The 21,211-nt window shown below is 42.3% G+C and overlaps 2 protein-coding genes across 2 annotated transcripts; both read right to left on the bottom strand.

Moving 5' to 3' along the window:
- Positions 1 to 1,225: 1,225 nt before the first annotated feature.
- Positions 1,226 to 11,184, bottom strand: LOC121861246 (IQ and ubiquitin-like domain-containing protein). Its single transcript, XM_042358894.1, has 9 exons — positions 11,091 to 11,184; positions 10,446 to 10,592; positions 5,434 to 5,603; positions 5,031 to 5,096; positions 4,806 to 4,904; positions 2,879 to 3,103; positions 2,511 to 2,678; positions 2,051 to 2,224; positions 1,226 to 1,515 (listed from the first exon to the last, which is right to left on the bottom strand). The coding sequence occupies exons 1-9, from the start codon at positions 11,182 to 11,184 to the stop codon at positions 1,426 to 1,428; spliced, it is 1,233 nt and encodes a 410-aa protein (XP_042214828.1). The 3' UTR covers positions 1,226 to 1,425.
- An 865-nt stretch (positions 11,185 to 12,049) lies between these two features.
- Positions 12,050 to 19,034, bottom strand: LOC121861258. The gene is made up of 3 exons (XM_042358904.1): positions 18,361 to 19,034; positions 13,027 to 13,182; positions 12,050 to 12,574 (listed from the first exon to the last, which is right to left on the bottom strand). Exons 1-3 carry the CDS (start codon positions 18,745 to 18,747, stop codon positions 12,359 to 12,361), a joined length of 759 nt encoding a protein of 252 aa, XP_042214838.1. The 5' UTR covers positions 18,748 to 19,034; the 3' UTR covers positions 12,050 to 12,358.
- Positions 19,035 to 21,211: the final 2,177 nt, after the last annotated feature.

The following is a 21,211-nucleotide window of genomic DNA, read 5'->3' as shown; positions in this document are numbered from 1 at the left end:
GTGACAAGTGTTAATTTTGTGAGTACTGTTCAAAATTAAATTGGAAAATATTGTATGTCTACTATTTTCCCTCTGAAGGTGATTGTCAATTGTACAATTTAGATTAGTACTTTACTGCACTTATATGTCGTCAAAGAATACTGAGAACTTCCCTGATCTTTATTTTTTACAAATGCAAGTTGTATGCTTATCATGATAAATATTAATTTTGTGGAGTCTTCAGGAAACAGTGAGATAAGAGAGGCAGATTAGACCAGAAATGTAGAAAGGGGAGTTATTTTGGCTATTGTTTGAAGTAAGAAAGGCGCGAGTCATAAAGCTACCAGTAGTTGTCTGATGTACTTTGTAATGTTCAGAGACCAAATGGAGAATGAAATTGAAATAATTAAAGAATGTATAATTGAATATTAAGAACAAATTTTGGGTTCTTCAGGGGAAGCAAATGAATACTGTCACGTGTTGGGAAGACTTGACCCATGAAGAATAAGTCCTAGATTACCTGCAGAGTGAGTTTATAGTAAATTTAACTGAGAGAGTTAATTAGTATTTTTTATTGAAATATGACCGTAAATTACAAGAAAATTTTGTGTGACAAAATCTGGTGCTATACTTTATAAGCAAATTATTCTATTACAGCATGTTGTTTATTCATGTATTAAAGAGTAGTACTGCACTTTATCATTTATGTATTAAAGAGTAGTATACTGTATTATGCAATTTGTGAGCACTTCATAAGCGTTTGCCATTCTTTAGGAGTGGGGTTCAAATGCTAGTTTTAAGTCCAAACCAGGAGGTCAAGTTCAAGCCTGAGAGTCCCAGAAACCTTGCAGGAGACATGGTAGTGAAGAGTCTCAACTGCTTGACTGAGGTTGTCCTGAGGATTGAAGATTCTATGGATTACGTCAGGTCGTTTCTGTGTTTGTTTTAAGTGTCAGTACTGTACCTCATAGCTATAATACAGTAATTGATATTCAGTCAGTTAGAGCAAGATGTTAATATGTCATTAAAATGCAACATTTTTGTTCAATATTTTTCAAAAGGCTGGAACATTAGGGCCAACTTAGTTAAAATACTTTGCCTCGTGCTGCCCAAATTGCAATTCATTTTTTATTACCCAAGGGATCATAAGTTTCTCACTGATTTCAGCAAGAGAGATTCCCTACAGCTCCTCCTCATTTTCTGATTGGTCAAATCATAGGTGAAGATAACATTAAAATTAAACATATGCTATTGATAAATATATATTGTACTAATACTGTAGTTATTTTATACAAATATTTCAAACACAAACATTTTCCTAACAGCACAATACAGTAACTGCAGGAATGATCATGTCTTTGTAGGATATGTTGATTATGGTTTTTTGTACAGAGTGTCAGACGATAAAAATGCCACAAATCATAGCAGAAACCTGAAGTCATATTGTCAGGTCATTCGGGTAGACAGCAGAACAGGTTTTGCACCAGCAGCGCGAATAGAGCGAGGTGCCACCACTGATGACACACAACCTTGAACCTACAGGAAAAAGAATGAATACTTCAGCATGAGAACCTTTTGATATGAGATGGCCTTTACTGAAAAACTTAATTTTTTTTAACTACAGTATTTTCTGAAATATGAAAAATAAACCACGAACACTACAGCAATACTATATGATGTTCAGTTCATCACTGTGCTGTTGTTCTGGCCCATCTTCAATTCCAGGGCACTCAGAGCAGATTCCTGAGAGTGGTCAAAAGTCAAGTCAGAAAAAATAACCATCCCATATAACCCTGCATAGAACACAGGCTTCTGGCTTACTAGGGGTCCCCTCCATCTGAGGAAGAAATGGTAGTCTGTTCTTACAACTGAAAGTGTGGTTGTGACTCACTTTTGAGTTGTTACTCACTTAGTGGTGGACTATGAGTTACCTGTCAATACACTGATTTAACCTGGTAATATGGTGACTCCTGGTGATGAGTTATGACTCATATGGTGATGAAATGTGACTCACCTGACAGGGTTATGCCCAACCAGGTACTGTAATGGGTTATGGTGGGGTGTGACCTACTTGGTGGAGATAGGTAATGATGAGGCTGTGAAGTCGTTTGCGGAGGCCCCTTAACCTGTTGTCAGAGGTACCACGTGACAAGAGATCCAGTCCCCGACGTGCTAGATTCCTCAGTTCTGCTGCAGTGCGCAAGCTTGCTGGCCCATCACCACGGCTGGGGTGGTATTGCTCTACCTGTCACGGACACACATTAGCATTTACTTTTGTGCAGGTATTATGAATTATCATATCATATAGTCTTTCCAGGCACATAATGCAGCACTCATAACAATAAATATCATGCATATTGCATGGTAGACTGAGAAGAACAAACCAAATATAAGAGCAGAGTTTATTAACATCATATGGTCCAAGCTAGTAACAGAGAAGCATGTGGTGCTGTAATAGTAATTTACTGTGTTAGCTGGTTTTCTTTTTTCAAATCATCCATAAATCTATAAACAATAAAAATATTAATTACTGTATTTGAGAGTGTGTTGAGCTGTTGAGCACGAACTTCTGCTGTAGCATCTTGTTGAAATGCTGTGGCAAGAGCTGCCAAGGTTCTTATAGGCTGTGTATCTGGTGTCTCCACTTCCACCCCTCCTCCAATTACACCACCAACCTCCCACACCTGGGCACGTGACACCTATGGGAGTCAAGAATTATCAGTTTGAAGACTTCATTCACCTAAGGTTAGCAGGACAGGTGACCACATTCATGATTACTTTATACTGTACCTACCTTCATAAATAATAAGTAGAACAATAAAAGTTATGAGAATTGATTTATAAAAACAGAATGCACTTTATTAATTATAACAGGTAAAGTGCCGGCACAATCAATTACCTCCTGCAGAAACCTTGCTATGGCAGCATTTCTCCGTCTGCCAGAACGGACTGCTCTGTGAACCTCCAGGGACCTTAGCAGCTCAGTCTCCTTGTCCAGAAGGGCCACCAGTGCCCGTCTCCGCTGTTTTCCTGTCAGTGTCGCATTCACCTGGTCAACCTGTTTTCTGCGCCAGCTTTCCAGACGTGAGTATAACTCTGTCATGGGCACTGGTTGCTGCCATGTCTGCTGGGGTGAAAATAAGTTTATATTTCAGTTTACTGTATATAATAATAATAATACGTACTGTACTAAGAGAAGGTAAGATGGGCATGGAACTGGAATTAGGATGGATTATCTTAAGATTTTATAAAGTAATGCAGTACTAGTAAGGCCAGAAAGACAATGTCATGGGTAAGGTGACCAAACCTTCTTTAAATGTAATGTAGTTGAAAATTCTTAAAATTATTTTTGTTTTTTACTTACAGTATTCACAAAAAATCAGGGAACCAAAAGTGCAGATGGGCAGCTGAGGGAGAGCATATCATGTCAAGTACCTTTACCTTCCCTCCCCAAACTTACTGTTAGTACATGTATTCATTCAGCCACTTTAAGTATTGTGTACAGTATGGTATATACTCTGTTGTAGATTATGTTTATTAGACTATGTAATCTATTTAAATGAATAGTTTAACGTTATCATGACTGTAATATTATTCCACAGTTGGTGGCACTAGCTGAATAATATTGTAATCTTAGGAACAGATCCAAATCTTCATACTGATACTAGATCTTTGAGGAGCCAATAAATAGCAGAGGGTGAACTCAGATCACTCTCTAAATATGTGTTGCTGAGGTGAGGGTGGGTTACCTTGTGTTGCTAGGGTGAGGGTGGGTTACCTTGTGTTGCTAGAGTGAGGGTGGGTTACCTTGTGTTGCTGGGGTGAGGGTAGGTTACCTTGTGTTGCTGGGGTGAGGGTGGGTTACCTTGTGTTGCTGGGGTGAGGGTGGGTTACCTTGTGTTGCTAGGGTGAGTTGGGTGGTGCTAGGGTGAGGGTGGGTTACCTTGTGTTGCTGAGGTGAGGGTGGGTTACCTTCTGTTGCTAGGGTGAGGTGGGTTACTTGTGTTGCTGGTGAGGTGGGTTACCTGTGTTGCTAGGGTGAGGGGTGCTAGGGTTGGGTTACCTTGTGTTGCTGGGGTGAGGAGGGTGAGGTGGGTTACCTTGTGTTGCTAGGGGTGAGGGTGGGTTACCTTGTGTTGCTAGGGTGAGGGTAGGTTACCTTGTGTTGCTGGGGTGAGGGTGGGTTACCTTGTGTGCTAGGGTGAGGGTGGGTTACTTGTGTTGCTAGGGTGGGGTGGGTTACTGTGTGTTGCTAGGGTGAGGGTAGAGGTTACCTTGTGTTGCTGAGGTGGGGGTGGGTTACCTTGTGTTGCTAGGGTGAGGTTAGGTTACCTTGTGTTGCTGGTGTTGCTGGGGTGGTGGTTACCTTGGTGGGGTTAGGTTACCTTGTTGCTGAGGTGGGGTGGGTTACCTTGTGTTGCTGGGGTGAGGGTGGGTTACCTTGTGTTGCTAAGGTGAGGGTAGGTTACCTTGTGTTGCTGGGGGTGGTGGGTTACCGTGTGTTGTGTGGGGGTGGGTTACCTTGTGTTGCTAGGGTGAGGGTGGGTTACCTTGTGTTGCTAAGGTGAGGGTAGGTTACCTTGTGTTGCTGGGGTGAGGGTGGGTTACCGTGTGTTGCTGGGATGAGGGTGGGTTACCTTGTGTTGCTGGGTGATTGGTCTATCCAGTGTTAGTACAGGAGGAAACAGGATTGCTCAGAGGAAACCTGTGATGTGTGGTAGTGAGGGTCACACTGGATAACACCCTTCTCACATGTGTCTGGGCCAAGCAGGACTTGATCCCTTGACATATTGGTGATGGAATGATGGTTGATGTTAGGGGTTCACCTTGTGTTCCATGGTGGAGCTGCTGCTGGTGTCTGATTGCACACTGGTAGGGCTGCTAGTATCACTCTTTACCGTTGCTAAGCGTTCAGACTCTCGTACCTACATAAAAATGCTCGTTTATTTATGACATTTCGTTGTTGTATGCATCATTTGAATATGTCACTATCTTTCATTTAAATAAGTGAAAATGAGTTCTCAAAATTTCTGAACCAAGAAGTGTGATACCTGTCGCAGGTGTCGCAGATACCTTCGTGCCAACCAACCACGCACTGCCTGCTGCACTGCTATTACCTGTCCACACATATATGTACATTGAAACTTATCTCCTTCCTCTTACTTAATGGTACATTTTTGCCATCTTTTAACACTTGTCTAATGTTATAATTTACAAGATTACAACAATAATAACATGCAATTTTCACCATCTCACCAGACCTATCTACATATTTTATCTTGCAACAAAGCAGTAAACTCATGCATTGATCTGTTCCTTATGCTCAACATGTATAATATTGTAATAGATTCAAGAAGTTTATGTTGGAATTTGAATTAGATTGCAATAACATGAAATGCAAAATAATTGGCACACAGTTTCATTGGCATATTTAAGCATACATCTATTGCTCACCTTAGTGATGTCATAGTGATGGGTAGGACTGTAAGGTCTTGGAGTGATGAGGACAGGTGTTGGTGTGTCAAGGAGCGGGTGGAAGCATGTGGTCTGAGTGTGGGTGGTGCGGCTGGTCTGGCATCCACGCCCGTAGCCCCACACTGTCTGGGTGCCCCGACTCACTTGACCTGTGACAGGGAATAACTAGTTCAAATACTCCACCTCAATTACAGTTCATTATGGTGTATTTTAATACCTGTAATTATATAAACCATTAATTATGAAATTTTATCAATAAACACTGTTGCTGAGCATTATCAATAAAGACTGAGTTACTGAAAATTATCATTATCGGTAAGTATTATGAGTTTCCAAACAATATCATTAAATATTATGAGTTACCGAACATTATCAATACGTATGGTAATATCCTTAACAGATAAGTGTTCTACCTGGGCCCTTGACGAGATTTGCCTTGTTGATATAATGTGTTATGATCTGGGCGGACTGAGCAGTTAGGCAGTCTGGCATGGACCAAAGGGCCCATGCCAGAACAAGATGTTACACACCACCAACACAATATGTCACACCACTGATGAAAGCTAAGATGGGACACACACAACATCACAAACAAGAGCACCTCAAAATAATTTTGTTGGTTTTGGAAACCTGTCAAAGAATCTTTTAGTTATCCTTAAAAAAAATCAACTGACTTTTGAAGATTAGTGTGGTATGACATGCAGAAATTGATGGAAAGTCTTTGTAATTTTGAAACCATCTTAGTAGCCTTCACCTTCATTCAAATTTTTTATTTAACAATCACTGTAGCTGATTATTTACAGTCAGATGGTTTCGATATGCAAGTAAGGCAAATGATCAGCACTGCTACAGCTAAACTTGGCAAGATTTTGAGATGTTTCACTGGTGGCATTAAAGCTGCAACTGCATTTTTTATCAACTTGTTTGAGAAATGAACTGCTGACAACATTTTCATCAATATATGTACTGTATAAGGTTTCCAAACGTCAGATGTAAAAGTTACTCAGGACCCAAGGAGACTTGTGATCTCATAATGAGGTTTGTAATTCTCCTGCCATGATGTGGTGCTTTATAGTAGTGCTTTATAGTAGAGCAAATGGTGATACAAGCATGAAATTTAGCATGATCATACCCTAGGGGCTACTTGTCAAATCTGTCTAATTGGCCATTTGGAAATCCAAGATGGTGGCCATTTTTCAAGATGGCTGCCAAATTGACCTTCGAAAGATGTTTTTTTTTTATAGAAATTGATGTAGTTGGTCAATCTAAATGATCTTAGTATCGATATGTATGTTTTCAAGCATTCTCAGATGATTTTTTCTATTTCTGATACTCTCAGATATTGTATATATTTGTCTTATTTATGACTGGTTTTATGTACTGGTTTTATGTTTTTTCCAACTAGGTGAGGGTAGCATGCAGAGGGTCTCTGCATGTGAGGGAGTGATTGTCGGGCACTACCAGGGCACACTGGTGACATCACTGCTGTGCAACCCAGCATGGGGTTCAGTGTCAGCTAAGAAAAAGCATGTCATACTGCAACAGCTTAGTGTCCCAAATGCTGCTTAACCAACCCCAAATCAGTTAAGATCAGGCACATCCTGTGGCAACCATCAAGTATGTCAAGGAAAAGGTTCGTGATACAGTGGCTTTTCTGAACCCAGGTCAGATCCCAGTCATAGCTGCTGACCAGCCACTGTATGCCCTGGCAAAACAAATCCAATGGCATTGACCTGAGTATGGAGAAGACAGGTATGTTATTATGTTCGGGGGACTTCACATAGAGATGGCTGCACTGAGATCACTAGGAATGCTGCTACAAGACAGTGGTTGGACCGGTTCCCTTGTTGAAGCAGGAGTGGCTTCATCTGGTACAGCAGAGTCTTTTCTGTCTGTATCAAGTGTAACTAAGACAAGACTAGCACATCAAGTCACAGCATGCAGCTTGTACAAACTGATGAAGGAGGCATACCAGGACTATTGCTTTGATGAGTCAGAAAGGTCAACTTTGAAGACTGGTATAAACAATGGAGGCTTGAGAGTTCACAGTTCCAATTCTGGAACCTTGTGCTGGACATGGAGCTCACCATCTTCATGTTGATCCGCTCATTCAGGGAAGGCAATTTCAAACTACCTTGAAGCACTCTCAGAGCTGATCCCTTACTTCTTTGAAAACAACAATGTTAATTATGCCCGATGGCTTCCAATTCACTTTCGAGACATGATGTGCCTTGAGCAACAACATCCAGAGGTAGCGAGGGCGTTCTACAAGGGGAACTTTGTTGTCCACAAGTCAGGAAGAGAGTTCTCTGCCATTGCTATTGATCAAGTCCATGAACAAAACAATGCAGTGATTAAAGGCGATGGAGGAGCAATTGGGTTGACTGAGGACCCAGCAGCACTTCGTAGGTGGATGGTGGCTGGACCTGAAGTGAGTCGTCTTGTTGCTGGATATGAAGCTGCGTCAGGTGCAAAAGATGGAACCACCACCAGCAGCCGACATTATGAGCAGACCCTGAGTGCACAGAAATCTTTCTTTGAGAAGGTGGAAGCACATTCCAAGGTGCTGCGGGAGATGGGCAACCCTTTCCAAGAAGAGTCATCTGACCTTCTGGTGTTAGACACAAAGAACATTGTAGATCCAGATACAGTATTGCTAAAATAGTTGGTACACACCATGACAGGGGAAAAGAGCAATTCCAGTCATTCTTAGAGGGACTAAAGAATGAAGGTAAATGTCTGTTCTCCCATCCAACCAAGAAAAACAGATTCTCCTTCTTCACACATGACCACGTTGTTCGCAGTTCCAAAGAGAAGGTACTGAAAGATGACTGTCAGCTGTTGTCGCGACTTCATCTCCAGTCAGAACAGACAGTAAGACTTGCAAGAATTCTTCAAGCATGAGAACCAGTCAGCTCCTGCCTCCCTCAGTGACAATGGCAAGCTTCATACATGTCAGAAGTCACAGCTGGCTGAAATTCTTCAAGCACAAGTTAATGCTACAGAGAGAGAACCACATGGAGATGCTATCATCATAGATGGCTCAGCACTGATCAATGCCATGCCTCCACGCACCTCAAAGACTTTTGATGCCTATGTCAGAGAAGACATCCTGCCCAAAGTGGAATTCTATGGTACCAAATACAATAGGGTGGATGTAGTGTTTGATGTGTACAAAAAGTCAAGTCTGAAGTCTGAGGCCAGGTCGAAACGAGGACAGGGGACCAGTTACAGGAGCCAGTAAGACTCCCAAAAACTGGAGAAGCTTTCTGCAAGATGACAAAAACAAGACAGAACTATTCCATTTTCTCGTGGAGAAAAAGTGTGAAGCACAGACGACAAGCACGGTGGTTGTGACAAAGGGAGAAGATGCCATTAGCAACACAGAGAAGTCCCTAGAAGCTGTGGCTCCATGCTGTCATGAGGAAGCAGACACACGAATATTTGTGCATGCTAGGGATGCAGCAATGGAAGGTAGCAAGTCCCTCATCATCAAAGCCAATGACACTGACGTGGTTGCCATAGCAGTATCTGTACTGCCATCACTACAGGAGCTTGGTCTTGATAACATGTGGATTGCCTTTTGCCAAGGAGTCAGTCATCGATGGATTCCAGTTGATGATGTAGTTTTTACGATAGGGCCTAAGAAAGCTAGTGGGATCCTATACTTTCATGCTTTCACTGGCTGTGACGTTGTGTCTGGCTTCCGTGGGAAAGGAAAGAAATCTGCATGGCAGACATGGAATGTCTGTGATGAAGTTTCAGAAACATTCACCTAACTCGGCCAATGTCCAACAACAGTTGCTGATGTTGACCTGCAGTGTTTTCCTCGTGTACGACAGATCTAGTGCAGCCACTGGTGTAGATGAGGCAAGACTAAATCTCTTTTCCCGCAAGCAGAGACCATATGACTCCATTCCATCAACCCGGGCAGCCCTCAAGGAACATGCAAAGCGGGCTGCCTACCAGGCTGGTATCATCTGGGGCCAGGCAACAATCACCAATCCAGAAACCAGCAGTCCTGTCAACTGGGGATGGACGCAGAAGGGAGAGACATGGCAGATACGTTGGACGACTCTTCCCCCGATTGCATCATGCTGTCAGGAGCTGACCAAATGTTCCTGTAAGAAAGACTGCAACCAGAGATGCAAATGCTTTCGCTCTGGACTTTCCTACACAGCACTTTGCAGCTGCATATGTGAACAGCAGTAAATGCACAAAGATGTACTGTCAGGAGAAGTCACAGGAACCAGTGCTAATAGTGAGTCCTTTTTTTTTAGGAAGTTCTTTTTTATTATATTTTTTTACTAAAAGTGTTATTTTATGTGGATAAAAATGTTACAATGGACTTAAAACTATACAAAATCATCTGAGCATGCTTGAAAACATACATATCGACACCAAGATCACTCAGATTGACCAACTACATCAATTTCTATAAGAAAAATCAACTTTTGAAGGTCAATATGGTGGCCATCTTGGATTTTCAAATGGTCAATCAGGCAGACTTGACTAGTAACCATTAGAGAATTACCATGCCAAATTTGGTGCTTGTATCACCATTAGCATGATTCTCTTGAAAATTTGCATTTAGCTGCCCCACTATTTATGTTGTCTCAGAGAGCAAATGTAAAGCTTCAACCCCCAACATTTTTAACGAGCTACTAGCCTCTCCTGAGAAAATTGAACTCAAATGTGTAGCTGCTGTAATTCCTGAAGTTAGCCCAAAAACCCAATGGGCCAAGGACCCACGTAACTGTCAGTCCATCAGTGCTTCGTGTAATGAGTTAATCACCTTTTTTATTTTTCTCCCATGGTCAGACATGAGGTACTGACCAATACTGGATAATAATGTTCTTACACTGAAAGCTATGAAAGAAAGTTTATGTATAACCAGTTAAGTACAGTTAAAGTTAGAGAGAAAAACTAATACACCCCTGTAGAGGCAGTTAATTTGGGGGGAGAAAGTTAAATGAACTGTTGTGACACACCTGGAGTGGCTCTGGCTGGAGGTAAGGTCTGTGTGGAGGCGTTGTGGTAGTATAGTCCTGAGAGTATGTGCTTGTAACCCCCAAGCCAGGGTTTGTGACCGCCTCCCCACTCCACCTCCACCACCACCTCCCGCTCCACTCCTCCACCTGCAATGGGAAGTTCAGGAAATTAAATAAAAACTCACTCTTGGTAGAACAGCCACGTAACAAGAATGAATACAATAGGGAGCTGAGTATAATATAGTCGACGTCCTACATCAACACTGCTGGAGGCACTGAACATACAGGGAAAGTAACTATCAAGTAAGCTTAGGAAGATGTAACCTTGCAGTTTGCTCAGTAGACAGAGTGTTCTACCTCACATAATATTTTATTGTTATTGGCTTTGTGTTACATGCTTAATGACCTAAGTTGTTAAAGCACGGTAATAACATTAAAAGCGACAAGAACTCGGGAGAGGATAAACACCAAGAATGCAGGGGGAAGATAAGGGGAAAGAATGAGTAAACACTGAAACTGATGGGAGGGGAACACTAGAATTGGTGGAGGGGAGGCAAACACGCTATTGTAATGTAAATACTGGCATTGAACATTCATCTGGGCTGGGCCATCATTCAAAACTCAAAAGTAGGGGGAAGTACTAACGTAGATTAATTTGCCGGAGATCAATGAATATGCTTGGGACTTCTGAAAATGCAGAGGGGAAGAAACTGAGCATACTGGAGAAGGCTGAAGACATTGGAACACACAATGAGGAGGTGACAGGTATACAATGGAATTGTTGGAGACACAAACATTAAACTAGGTCAAGTCGAACTTCAATATATTTTTAGCATGATAAGAGTCAGTGGTAAAATTTGGTCACTACCTTTGTCACTACATATGGCACAGCAAAAGAATGACAAAAAATATATATACTACCAGTATGTATATCAGATACCTTTGAAAAGTCGTTAACAAATAATGTACAGGTACAGTATACGTAAAGTTATTACTGTAAAAATTAATCTATCACTCCTACACACAAAGTTTCCTTGGCGCTTTATAATACGCACAGTTACAGTAATAATCGAGATCAGGCAGTTTGACTAAGGATAGCCAACAAAGTCATCAGATGCTTATTTCCAGCAGCATTTGGTGTTCCCAGGTGGTCCCCCATCCAAATACTGTACTAAACAAATCTAACCTTCCTTAACTTCGAAGGTAAGAAGGAGGTGGGGGGTACTTCTCTATCTCAAGCTAGTTTAAGGTAGGAGTCTGATAATAATACTGTACTATACTGGTGGTAGTATAAAAAATATCACTGACTGTGCTCTGGGCTGTTTTGCAGCAAATCATACTTTAAATTTTCCATAAATTGAAGGTGTGTGCACATATGACTGGCCTCCCCACCATCCCCAGTCACCCTTGCACATAAATATTGGCAGAAGTAGCATCAATATATGTTGGAAAATATGTAATATAATCTTTGAGAATTCGAGCCGTGACCCGATGACATAATCCCTCCCTCCCCCACCTCCATTATATTGGTTTTATTGATCAACCAGTGTGTACCAGCTTGTTAGACCACCATTATGCCACCCCCACCACCATCATCCTGTGATAACATCAGTAAGTGATCGTCCCTTCTGATAATACTGTAATTACTGGAAATATAGTTTAATGCAGTTCTTTTAGTCATCACTGATGCACTTAAATCATGAAATTTATTCCTACTTTTCTTCATTATTCTCGCGACACATCTTTTCAATGCTAGTACTTTTTTTTTTACAGAATTTTATCCTTCCAAGTAAAACAACCAACGAGAGAATCAGACAGAAAAACGAGTTTCAGCAAATTTTGAAAGAAAGAAAAAAGAACCAAAGCAAATAAGATCAGAGAACATGATCCAGAGAGGCACTTAGCTTTAGGAACTAATAATACCAGGCTAGGCTAGGTACACCACCTTCTGCCACGATGACGGTGATGACGTCTGGTGTAGGGAGAGTGGGCGTAGTCGGAGCTAGGAGGGTCAGTGGGTGGCTGTGTGGGCGTTTAGAGGAGACACCCACCTGCACCGTTTCGTTTGCCTCAACGCCCACACTGCGCAGTGTAGACTCGTCACTTAGCACACGCCCACGTACCACCAGCTGCACGCCCACATACACAGATAATTATGTCATTGTTGCTGATGGTAACAACTTGGTCAACTTTTTACCCATCAAACTATCTTTAACACAATAAACGATCTTGTGTGAAAATCTTCTAATCTACAGATCCATAAAAAAATAAATACTGTATATTCACATCAATCAAGACTTACAATATTTATACACGAAAAACAGTGTTCGTTTTTGACAACGCTTCTCTCCTTACCACTTAGCATTTGCAAAAGGTGGCAGTACTTTTGTGCCGATGCCATTTACTATTTTTATACTAATTCGGCAAAAAAAAAATGTTTGGTTAATTTTTCGAGACTGTCTTCCTGATGTGAACTTTAAAGTTGGTCTTTACTCTGTAAGGCTTAGCAAGTGTGAATTTGAGCGTAAACTAAAACGAAATCCTCCCCATAAATACTTAAAGCAGGAACTTGAAGTCTCACCTGAAGAAAATGAGCTGGAACCTGTGTTGTAAGGCTGAGCTGAGCCTTGAGGGCATGGGCAGGTTGGTGGAGAGGCCATGCCCTTGTGATGACACCCACGCCTGTCTCCAACACGAGCTTGACAGTAGCCACGGGGCCACTCTCCGTCCACCAACTCTGTAGGAAGGCACAGTGGGTGAAGTCGCTGGTTGTGTCATGGTGATGGTGTGGGTGGTGAACATGGTGGCGGTGCCTGATGAAGCAGAGTGATAGTTATGGTGTCTGTGCTGGTGATAATGAATAAAATGATGATAAATGAGAAAACAGAGAATAAAGACTGCTATCTGCACAAATAAACTTAAATGCATTTTTCCTCCACACTGTACAGTAGTATTGGCACAAATGCTCAATCCACTTTTAGATTTCATAAGAACATGTTTACCACAGAGGGACAGCTGCTATCTGTACTCGTATGTCTTCTGTACCACATCCAGACTTTTTGTAGGTCGTTACTTTTATTTATTCATTTTCTATATTCACTTCTCATGTTATGTATATACTTTACGAGTGTTTCCAGTCCATTTCTGGATCCACTTCTCTCAGTTTCTGAACATGTTTGTCATAAGTAGTTTTATTTTTTTCATTTTATCACTGTAATTTTTGCCTATTGTGGTAAATTTTGATGAATTCTAATGTGAATTCTTTGTCACAGCTGACATCGGCAATTGGCAGTAAATAGTGATCGGCAATTAGTAGTAAATAGTGAACCGATAACAGGTGGTATCATCACCGAAAGTACTGTATTTTTTTTACTTTTTACTTTTACTTTTATCCTCTTCACCACTGATCGGCTCGTTAGCCGCTTGGGCGATCGGTCACGTCTCTGTTACGCACTGCTGGCAGGTACTGGGCATGCACCGGCTCCTGAATGTACCTGAACCTGCTCCAGTGTTGGTCAAGTCTGGTCTAGAAAGAGCTCACACTCGGTGCTGTCACAACACTTTCTGGTAGATTGTTCCAAGAGTTCACAACTCTCACTCCGAAAAAGTTTGCCCTCACAGTTTTCTGGACCTGCGGCTTCTTCAATCTTGAGCTGTGACCCCTTGTGAAGGAGTATACAACGTCAGGCATGTCATTAATGAAACAAACAAACAACAGCGGGCCCAATACACTGCCCTGTGGTACCCCACTTTTGACAGGTACAGATGATTATTTCGTGCCATTCATCACCACACACTGCTTGCGATCATGTAGAGTCTTCTATCCACGCTAGGACATTTGCCCGAATTCCGTACCCTTCCAGTTTGATTTTCAACCTTTCGTGGGGTACTCTGTCAAAAGCCTTGGCAAAATCTAGGTATATACAGTATTGTCGACATTACCACCCCGTTCCAGAATATGGGTCCAAATATCCAATACCTTGAGCAATTGTGTTAATCAGGAGCGCTCTGGCATAAAACCGTGTTGACAATGTTTTACAAGGTTGTTTCGTAGTAGATGTTCCATCGCGGCATCTTTGATAATACTCTCAAGTACTTTACATATTATGCTGGTCAGGCTCACCGGTCTATAGTTGTTCGTGGAGTGACGATCGCCCTTCTTGAAGATAGGACTCTCATAAGCCACTTTCCATTCACTGGGGACCTTTTGTTCATCCAGGCATTTACAAAACAGGATCTTCAGGGGCTCTGCAAGCTCGTTGCACATCTCTCTTAGCACTCTAGGATGCACCATGTCAGGGCAGGGACTCTTATGGACCTCTAGCTTTGACAGTTTATTTCTAATACCCTCTTTTGTGAACACAATGTGGGGTCAGTGCTGTGTCGAACTGTCTGTCCTCAAACGCAGGAAGGTTAATCGCATCCTCTCTTGTGAACACCGTGGAAAAGAAGCGTTTCAATGCCTCAGCTTTATCCTGGTCAGAATCTGCATAACTACCATCTTCAAGCCTCAAGTCTGATACTCCTACTCACGTTTTTAATTTCGACTTTGCATAGCAGTAAAATGCCTTTGGGTTTGACTTGACCTCGCTTGCAACCAGCTTCTGAAACTCCTTTTCAGCTCTTCTACACTCTATCTTTGCTTGGTTTCTGGCTCTTGCATACATCCTCCTGTCCTGCTCATCGTTTGACCCAACCCATGTCTTAAATTTCTGGATTTTCTTCTTAACTTTGTCGACCGCCTCATGGTTCATGTGTAGGGATCCCCTCGTATTCCTAAAGGCACTGGGTTTGGTCTTGGGTATATATTTATCGATCAAATGGGTCACTTTACAAGTTATGATATTCAGTGGAGTGTCTGCGTTCTCGTGCCTTAATGAGTCAGGCCAGTGGATACCCCTCATCATCATCTCTCATCCCGTTGTAATTTCCCTTGTAATATTTGCACCTTGGCCTGGCCTTATCTTGAACTAGGCAATATTTAAATCTGAATGACAACACTATATGGTGACTGGTGCCAACTGGGGCAAGGTGTTCCAGTTTGGCCACCATACCCTCCTTGTTTGTTATGATGAGGTCTAGTGGCTTGGGTGTTTGCTCCCCTCTGTAATGTGTCGGATCTCTTTAACATGTTGGAACAGAAAATTATCTTTCAGAATTTCTACAAAAAGAGTAGCAGGGTTATTTAAGTCATTTGGGGTGAACTCATTTCTCCAGTCGATGTCGCCTTAGTTAAAGTCCCCCATGATAAGGAGGCGGCTAGGGTTGAGCATTGCTGCATTGTCTATTAAGGCTCTTAAGTTCCTTTGATTTGGGCCACAGTTTGGGGATCTGTAGATACACCCGACAATAAGTAAGTCCCTTCCCTTTAATTTAATTTTACACCACTTGGACTCTTCAAAACCATCCTCTCTCTGTACCCTCGCCTGGCTGGCTCTAAGGTCTTGCCTAGCATAGATAACCACACCCCTTGCTTCCACTACCCTCCCCCTGAATATAACCCATGTACACCCATCCCCGTTCCTCCTCGACTCCTCCCTCTCCTGCTTCAAGCCCTGCAGGAGCTTCTTGTGCTGTCCCCCCTGCATAACCGTGCGATCTGGGTGAATGAATACACTCCGAGATGCCTTGCTCCTTGCTAAGTTTTTTGCCTGCCGAATAACCTCCCATTTCTCCTCCTCACTCACTAGTGTGTTCCTGAGGGGAAGAGGCTTATCCCCCTGCTTTTGTCCCAGCCTCCTCACCTCCTGAGGGGTTGATGGCATCTTCCGAACCTCTGTACAAATATTCTTAAACTGCATCTTATGTGTTATCCTACTCTCAGTTCCCTCCGCCTGGTTCTCAGGGACTCCTAAAACTTTTACATTGTTTCTGCGCTGGAAACGTTCCCGTTGTTCCTCCTCTCCCCTAACAGTACGTCCGCTAATTGTCATTTCTTCGACACACTTCTTCAGAGTCCCTAGCTGCTGTAGAACCTCTTGTAATCCTGCATTGCTCTCCGCCACCTCCCGTGGCCCAGCTAAGGCCTCAACCACCTGCATTCTTTCGGCTACTTCCTCAGTCCTAGCAAGGATCTTTCCCAACTTGTTCTAGTTTGGCAATCAGCAAGGATCCAGCGTCATATATTTTCGTTCTGAGGGAACTCGTTCCCCTATAGCTTGCAATATGCATTTGCATAAGAAACGAATAGCGGATTCATGTTCAGCACATCAAAATTACCCTTTAAAAAACATTTCCTTATCGCCGAACTTGACTGGGCGCCAGAGCGAATATTTACCAATCTCCCCTGCACTTTTTTTTGGGGGGGGGTCACAAAATTTTGGGTGGGGGAATATGGCGAGCAAAGTGGGCCTATCAAGAGCATTTTGAGGCCATTTTGAAGCCATGTGCACTTGATATTAGGAGATATTCTGAGGTCAATAGTAATTACTTTTTACCATACAAAAATACCTGAGTACACTACTGCATTAAAGAAAAAGTATTGGAATTTTCTGATAAAAGGGGGGACCGCCTGACTGGATCCGTCCTTGGGATTTGTTTGCGCAACTTGTTTGTATAGACAAGTCTGTTAAGGGTTCATCCCTGAAACTAGCGGATGCCCGCTTTAGTGGAGGTCTCGGCCTTAGGTTAAAAATATAAAAAGTCCAGAACATTTTCCGGGCAAACTTTTTTGGAGTGAGACCAGACTTGAAGAACACTGGCACGGGTTCAGATGCATTCTAGAGCCAGATACAGGCCCGCCAACAGTGTGTGACGTGACCCAAGCGCCTAACAGCCCAATCAATGACGAATAAGATAAAGTAAGCTATCAAAGCGGAAGTTTGGGCGTGTGTGACAGACTTTAGTGAACTCAAAGCTTTTAATTATGATTTAACAACTCAAGTGTGAATATGAAAGAAATCGATACAACGCCAAGACCAATAAGGCTTCCGACAATATACATTATTTGCGAATCTAAGTTTGGTGGGGGTTTCTTACAACTGACTTGCTACTATAGGCTAGGGGGAGCGTTGTCCCACAAGAGTTAATTTAAGCTAGATTAGTTGGGTTTTATTCTATAACCGACCTTGGAGACATCACATAACTGCACGAACAGTGTAGTACAGCATACCGGAGCGAGTTATTTACGGTGAGACACATAACATCTAACCTACTTCCTCATCGTGACGCCACTAGTATGCATAGAGGATAGTGTGTCACTCTCCGGAGGACAGTACCTCACACTAACACTATGAGAAGAACAGTATCACTCATGAAAACGACAGTCACGCACGTGTATCTGTTACTCTCAATGGGTACTGTTATTACTTGCGATCACGGAGTCTCATCACTCTTGTAACCTTTGGGAACTGTGGTGTAAATAATGTCTTACTATTCTTCGCGTACCAATTATATTTAACCCAGCTAATTATATTTCAATCACGAAATGAGTTAGATCCTGTCAGGTCTGTTCGTGTGTTACCATTAACTATTTACGCCAGACCCCACGCCTCTCCCACACCCCTCACAGGATTCCAGGATCGGGTGTAATATTACAATATTAAGAAATCATTATTGCATGACAGTGTACAAACGGAAGCATAACTGCATGGCGTAAAAATAAGGTCAGCATTGCAGCATAAAAAACCACGATATTGTACAGATGATACCATTATAGCATACTGTGTATGTCAGCATGACAGTGTATTAGGAATAGTGGCAGCATTAAATTATACTATGAAAGCATGATAACGTACTCATAAAAGTATTCAGGAGTCCAAGACAGCATGATAGTGAACTGAAAACAGCATTACATCAGACGATAACAGCATGAGAGGGCACTACAAACAGCATTATAACATAACAGCAAATTAACACACCCTGATAGAGCGGTATTAAATCAACCATGAGGGCAAGATACAGTGTTAAGCCACACCTCTGGGTCGTCATCGTCGTCAACACTGTGTGTAGAAATACCATCAACCACACCACGTCCACCCTCTCTGTCGTAGGAAACCGCAGCCTCTCGTGACCACAGGTACCCTTCGTGGTGGTCATCATCCTCGCCACTGTGGTCATCGACGCCTCCTGGGGGACTGGCGGCTCCCTCTTCGTCCTCCAGGTCAGTCATCACCACACCTTCCCCGTCCTCTGGCATCCCGACCTGGGCTTCACGGGTCATGTAGTACCTGGAATTCGAAGAAGACCTGGCACGCGGGGAGGACCCAGGACTACGCAGGTCATCGTGGAGGGGCGCCACACCGTCCTCAGAATTGCCGCTGCTGTCGCTGGAGTGTGAGGTGCCCTCCTGGTAGGGCGTCATGGTTTTCGTCCTCACCCCACCTCCCTCATATCCCAATACTGCCAGTCCCACTCGCGACCCAACACTTGACTGTCACCATCATCAGCACTCCACAACATATCAATCACGGGCCGATGTTTAACCTCTTGATAACGCGAGACCCGACCAATACTACGACATGGTGGGAGAGGGAGCGCGATTGTGCGCACCTTATTCCAATAACGACCTAGACCACACTGACGCGGGTCAGAACTTCACAAGGAGAATCATGAGTCACGACCGTCACTCACGCGGCCTCCAGAAGTGTACTGTACTCTATTACTATGGTGTTCCATTTACCAACATGTACCTCTGCCACGCACACTTTTATTGCCCACTTTGATTGGTGTAAAGATACCAACTTTAGAATTAATTTTGGTACATACTACAGTATACTGTATCCAGAAAATTAAAGAAATGTTTCTCAGATGTCCCTTAAAACTTTTAATTGATACTTTTTAATAAAAATAAAGGAACAACAATTAGCTATATAGCGTTACTTGGCATTAACAGCCTGCGTGTAAACCTGCGTGTAAAATTTGTTGGTCGATTCTACCAATAACGCAACACTACTGAGTGACGCCAGGCTGCCACTGGTCCTCTGCCGCAATGTTAACTAGGTTGTTAAGTGCCCTTATAATCAAACCAGATAAACACCAGTTCGATACACCTATAGTTCTAGTGATTTTCCGAGATCTTCCCATGTTACTATGACATGCAATAAAAACGTTCTTTTAGTTGTAACATGCAGTGTGCGTCATGGCCGACTGTTGACACTGTGTTACCATAGAAACCGGGGGCTCTTTTTCTCCAGTATGAACGTAAAATATCCCACACAGCGAGATTATATATATATATATATATATATATATATATATATATATATATATATATATATATATATATATATATATATATATATATATATATATATATATACACCCTGGGGGTATATGAAAATCCTTCTATTTATTATAATTCAGGAATAAGTTTATTGTTCAATACTTAGTTTTTATTTCGGATGATCAATCGAGGACATGAATGTTGGTCGTACTGGGAGAAAATTAGCGTGGTCTCTCTGCCACGGAGATAGTGCATTTAATGGCTGGACGCAATATCACTAATCTTTAAAGGTGTTCAGGGGTTTAACTTCAGTGCGGTGGTTGTTTTTTGGGAACCAGCGTGGGTGTGTAAGAGAGATGATGAGGGTGTCCGTGAACCCAGAGTCAAGTGATATGCTAACATCGAATGACTCTTATAATAAACATTATCAAATATCTTACAAATATCCCCATCATGTGACATTTCCTCTGCATGCACAGTTAGCTACAGGGCCAGATTCAGGAGTGGGCAAAGTGGGCAGCTGCCCAGGGGCCTCCACAATCTGGGGGCCTCCACATATTACAATATTTTATTTATTGGATGCAAAACTTCAATTTTATTTATAGTTGAGTTAATACTTATTCTGAATCTATCTGAACCTTGGACTTAAAGAAACCTATACATGCATTCTTGGACAGAACCATTATATGAGTAGAGGTTTATCTGATTAATAATGCAAAGAATCATCTCTCTGTAATAACTAATAATATATTCTTTTCTGTGAAGTCTCTTGAAAAATTTTGACATGTGCGGTAGTAGCTATATCAGGGCTGGTCGACTTGAAACCACATGAATGACTCCAGTCATGTCTCACTTTTGTGTGTGTGTGTGTGTGTGTGTGTGTGTGTGTGTTGGGAATTTGTACACTATCAATAAATATACAGTTAATTAAAATTTTCTCAATGTTCTAATTTCCTCAATATAACTGCGTATGGCTTCAAAATTCAAAATTTTCTAGGGGGGCGCTGTAAGCCCCCCGGAACTCCCAGATGTTTAGGCTCGCTTCACTCGCCACCCCACCCTCTTGGGTAGTTATAATGAGGGGGGCCTCCACAAAGAGGCCCCGGCACTGGTTAGCTATCAACATAAAAGCTTTCCGATTATGTACTGTATCAACCACCCAAAGGTCGATAGAATAGAATAAAATAGAATATGAAAGACGACCAACAGACGCTGGTAATCGCAGATACTGTACACGGTTAGTTTTCGCGCGGTTTCATATTTTTATGCTCGGCGGTGGTGGTCAATACTTTTTATTGACGTCGTTCATTTATATTTTGTGGCCTTGGCGCTAATTCAGTAGCACTTTTGCTTGTCTGTAATTGGGAGATATACAACCGCATGCAAATGGCTGAGTATACATAATTATGCGTATCAAGTGATTTATAGGCCTTTAAATATTCCTTTGTATAAACATTGGGGGATTTTATGAGATATAAATAAATGTCCGGCCATAGCAAGCTGGGCCATTTCTTCATGTCATAAACGGTAAACCCAAGGGCATCCAATAGAATTTTTCCGGGGGGTGGGGGTGGGCAAGGGGAAAGGCAGGTCCCCACAGTCG

This window comes from Homarus americanus, unplaced genomic scaffold (genome assembly GCF_018991925.1).
Source record: "Homarus americanus isolate GMGI-L3 unplaced genomic scaffold, GMGI_Hamer_2.0 scaffold21314, whole genome shotgun sequence".
Taxonomy (NCBI): Eukaryota; Metazoa; Arthropoda; class Malacostraca; order Decapoda; family Nephropidae; genus Homarus; species Homarus americanus.
Note: the sequence above shows the minus strand (reverse complement) of the source record. Positions and strands in the feature narration are given on the sequence as shown.

Excerpts from the sequence above, each read along its gene's own strand:
- LOC121861246 (XM_042358894.1), bottom strand. The coding sequence starts at position 11,184 with ATGTCTTCAGCCTTCTCCAGTATGCTCAGTTTCTTCCCCTCTGCATTT. Across the intron at positions 3,104-4,805 it reads GCTCCACCATGGAACACAAG|ACATGGCAGCAACCAGTGCC; the intron begins GTGAACCCCTAA and ends TCACCCCAGCAG. Across the intron at positions 2,225-2,510 it reads TCAACACACTCTCAAATACA|GTAGAGCAATACCACCCCAG; the intron begins GTAATTAATATT and ends TGTCCGTGACAG.
- LOC121861258 (XM_042358904.1), bottom strand. The coding sequence starts at position 18,747 with ATGACGCCCTACCAGGAGGGCACCTCACACTCCAGCGACAGCAGCGGC. Across the intron at positions 13,183-18,360 it reads ACGACGATGACGACCCAGAG|AGTTGGTGGACGGAGAGTGG; the intron begins GTGTGGCTTAAC and ends GCCTTCCTACAG. Across the intron at positions 12,575-13,026 it reads TTCCAGCTCATTTTCTTCAG|CTGGTGGTACGTGGGCGTGT; the intron begins GTGAGACTTCAA and ends GTGGGCGTGCAG.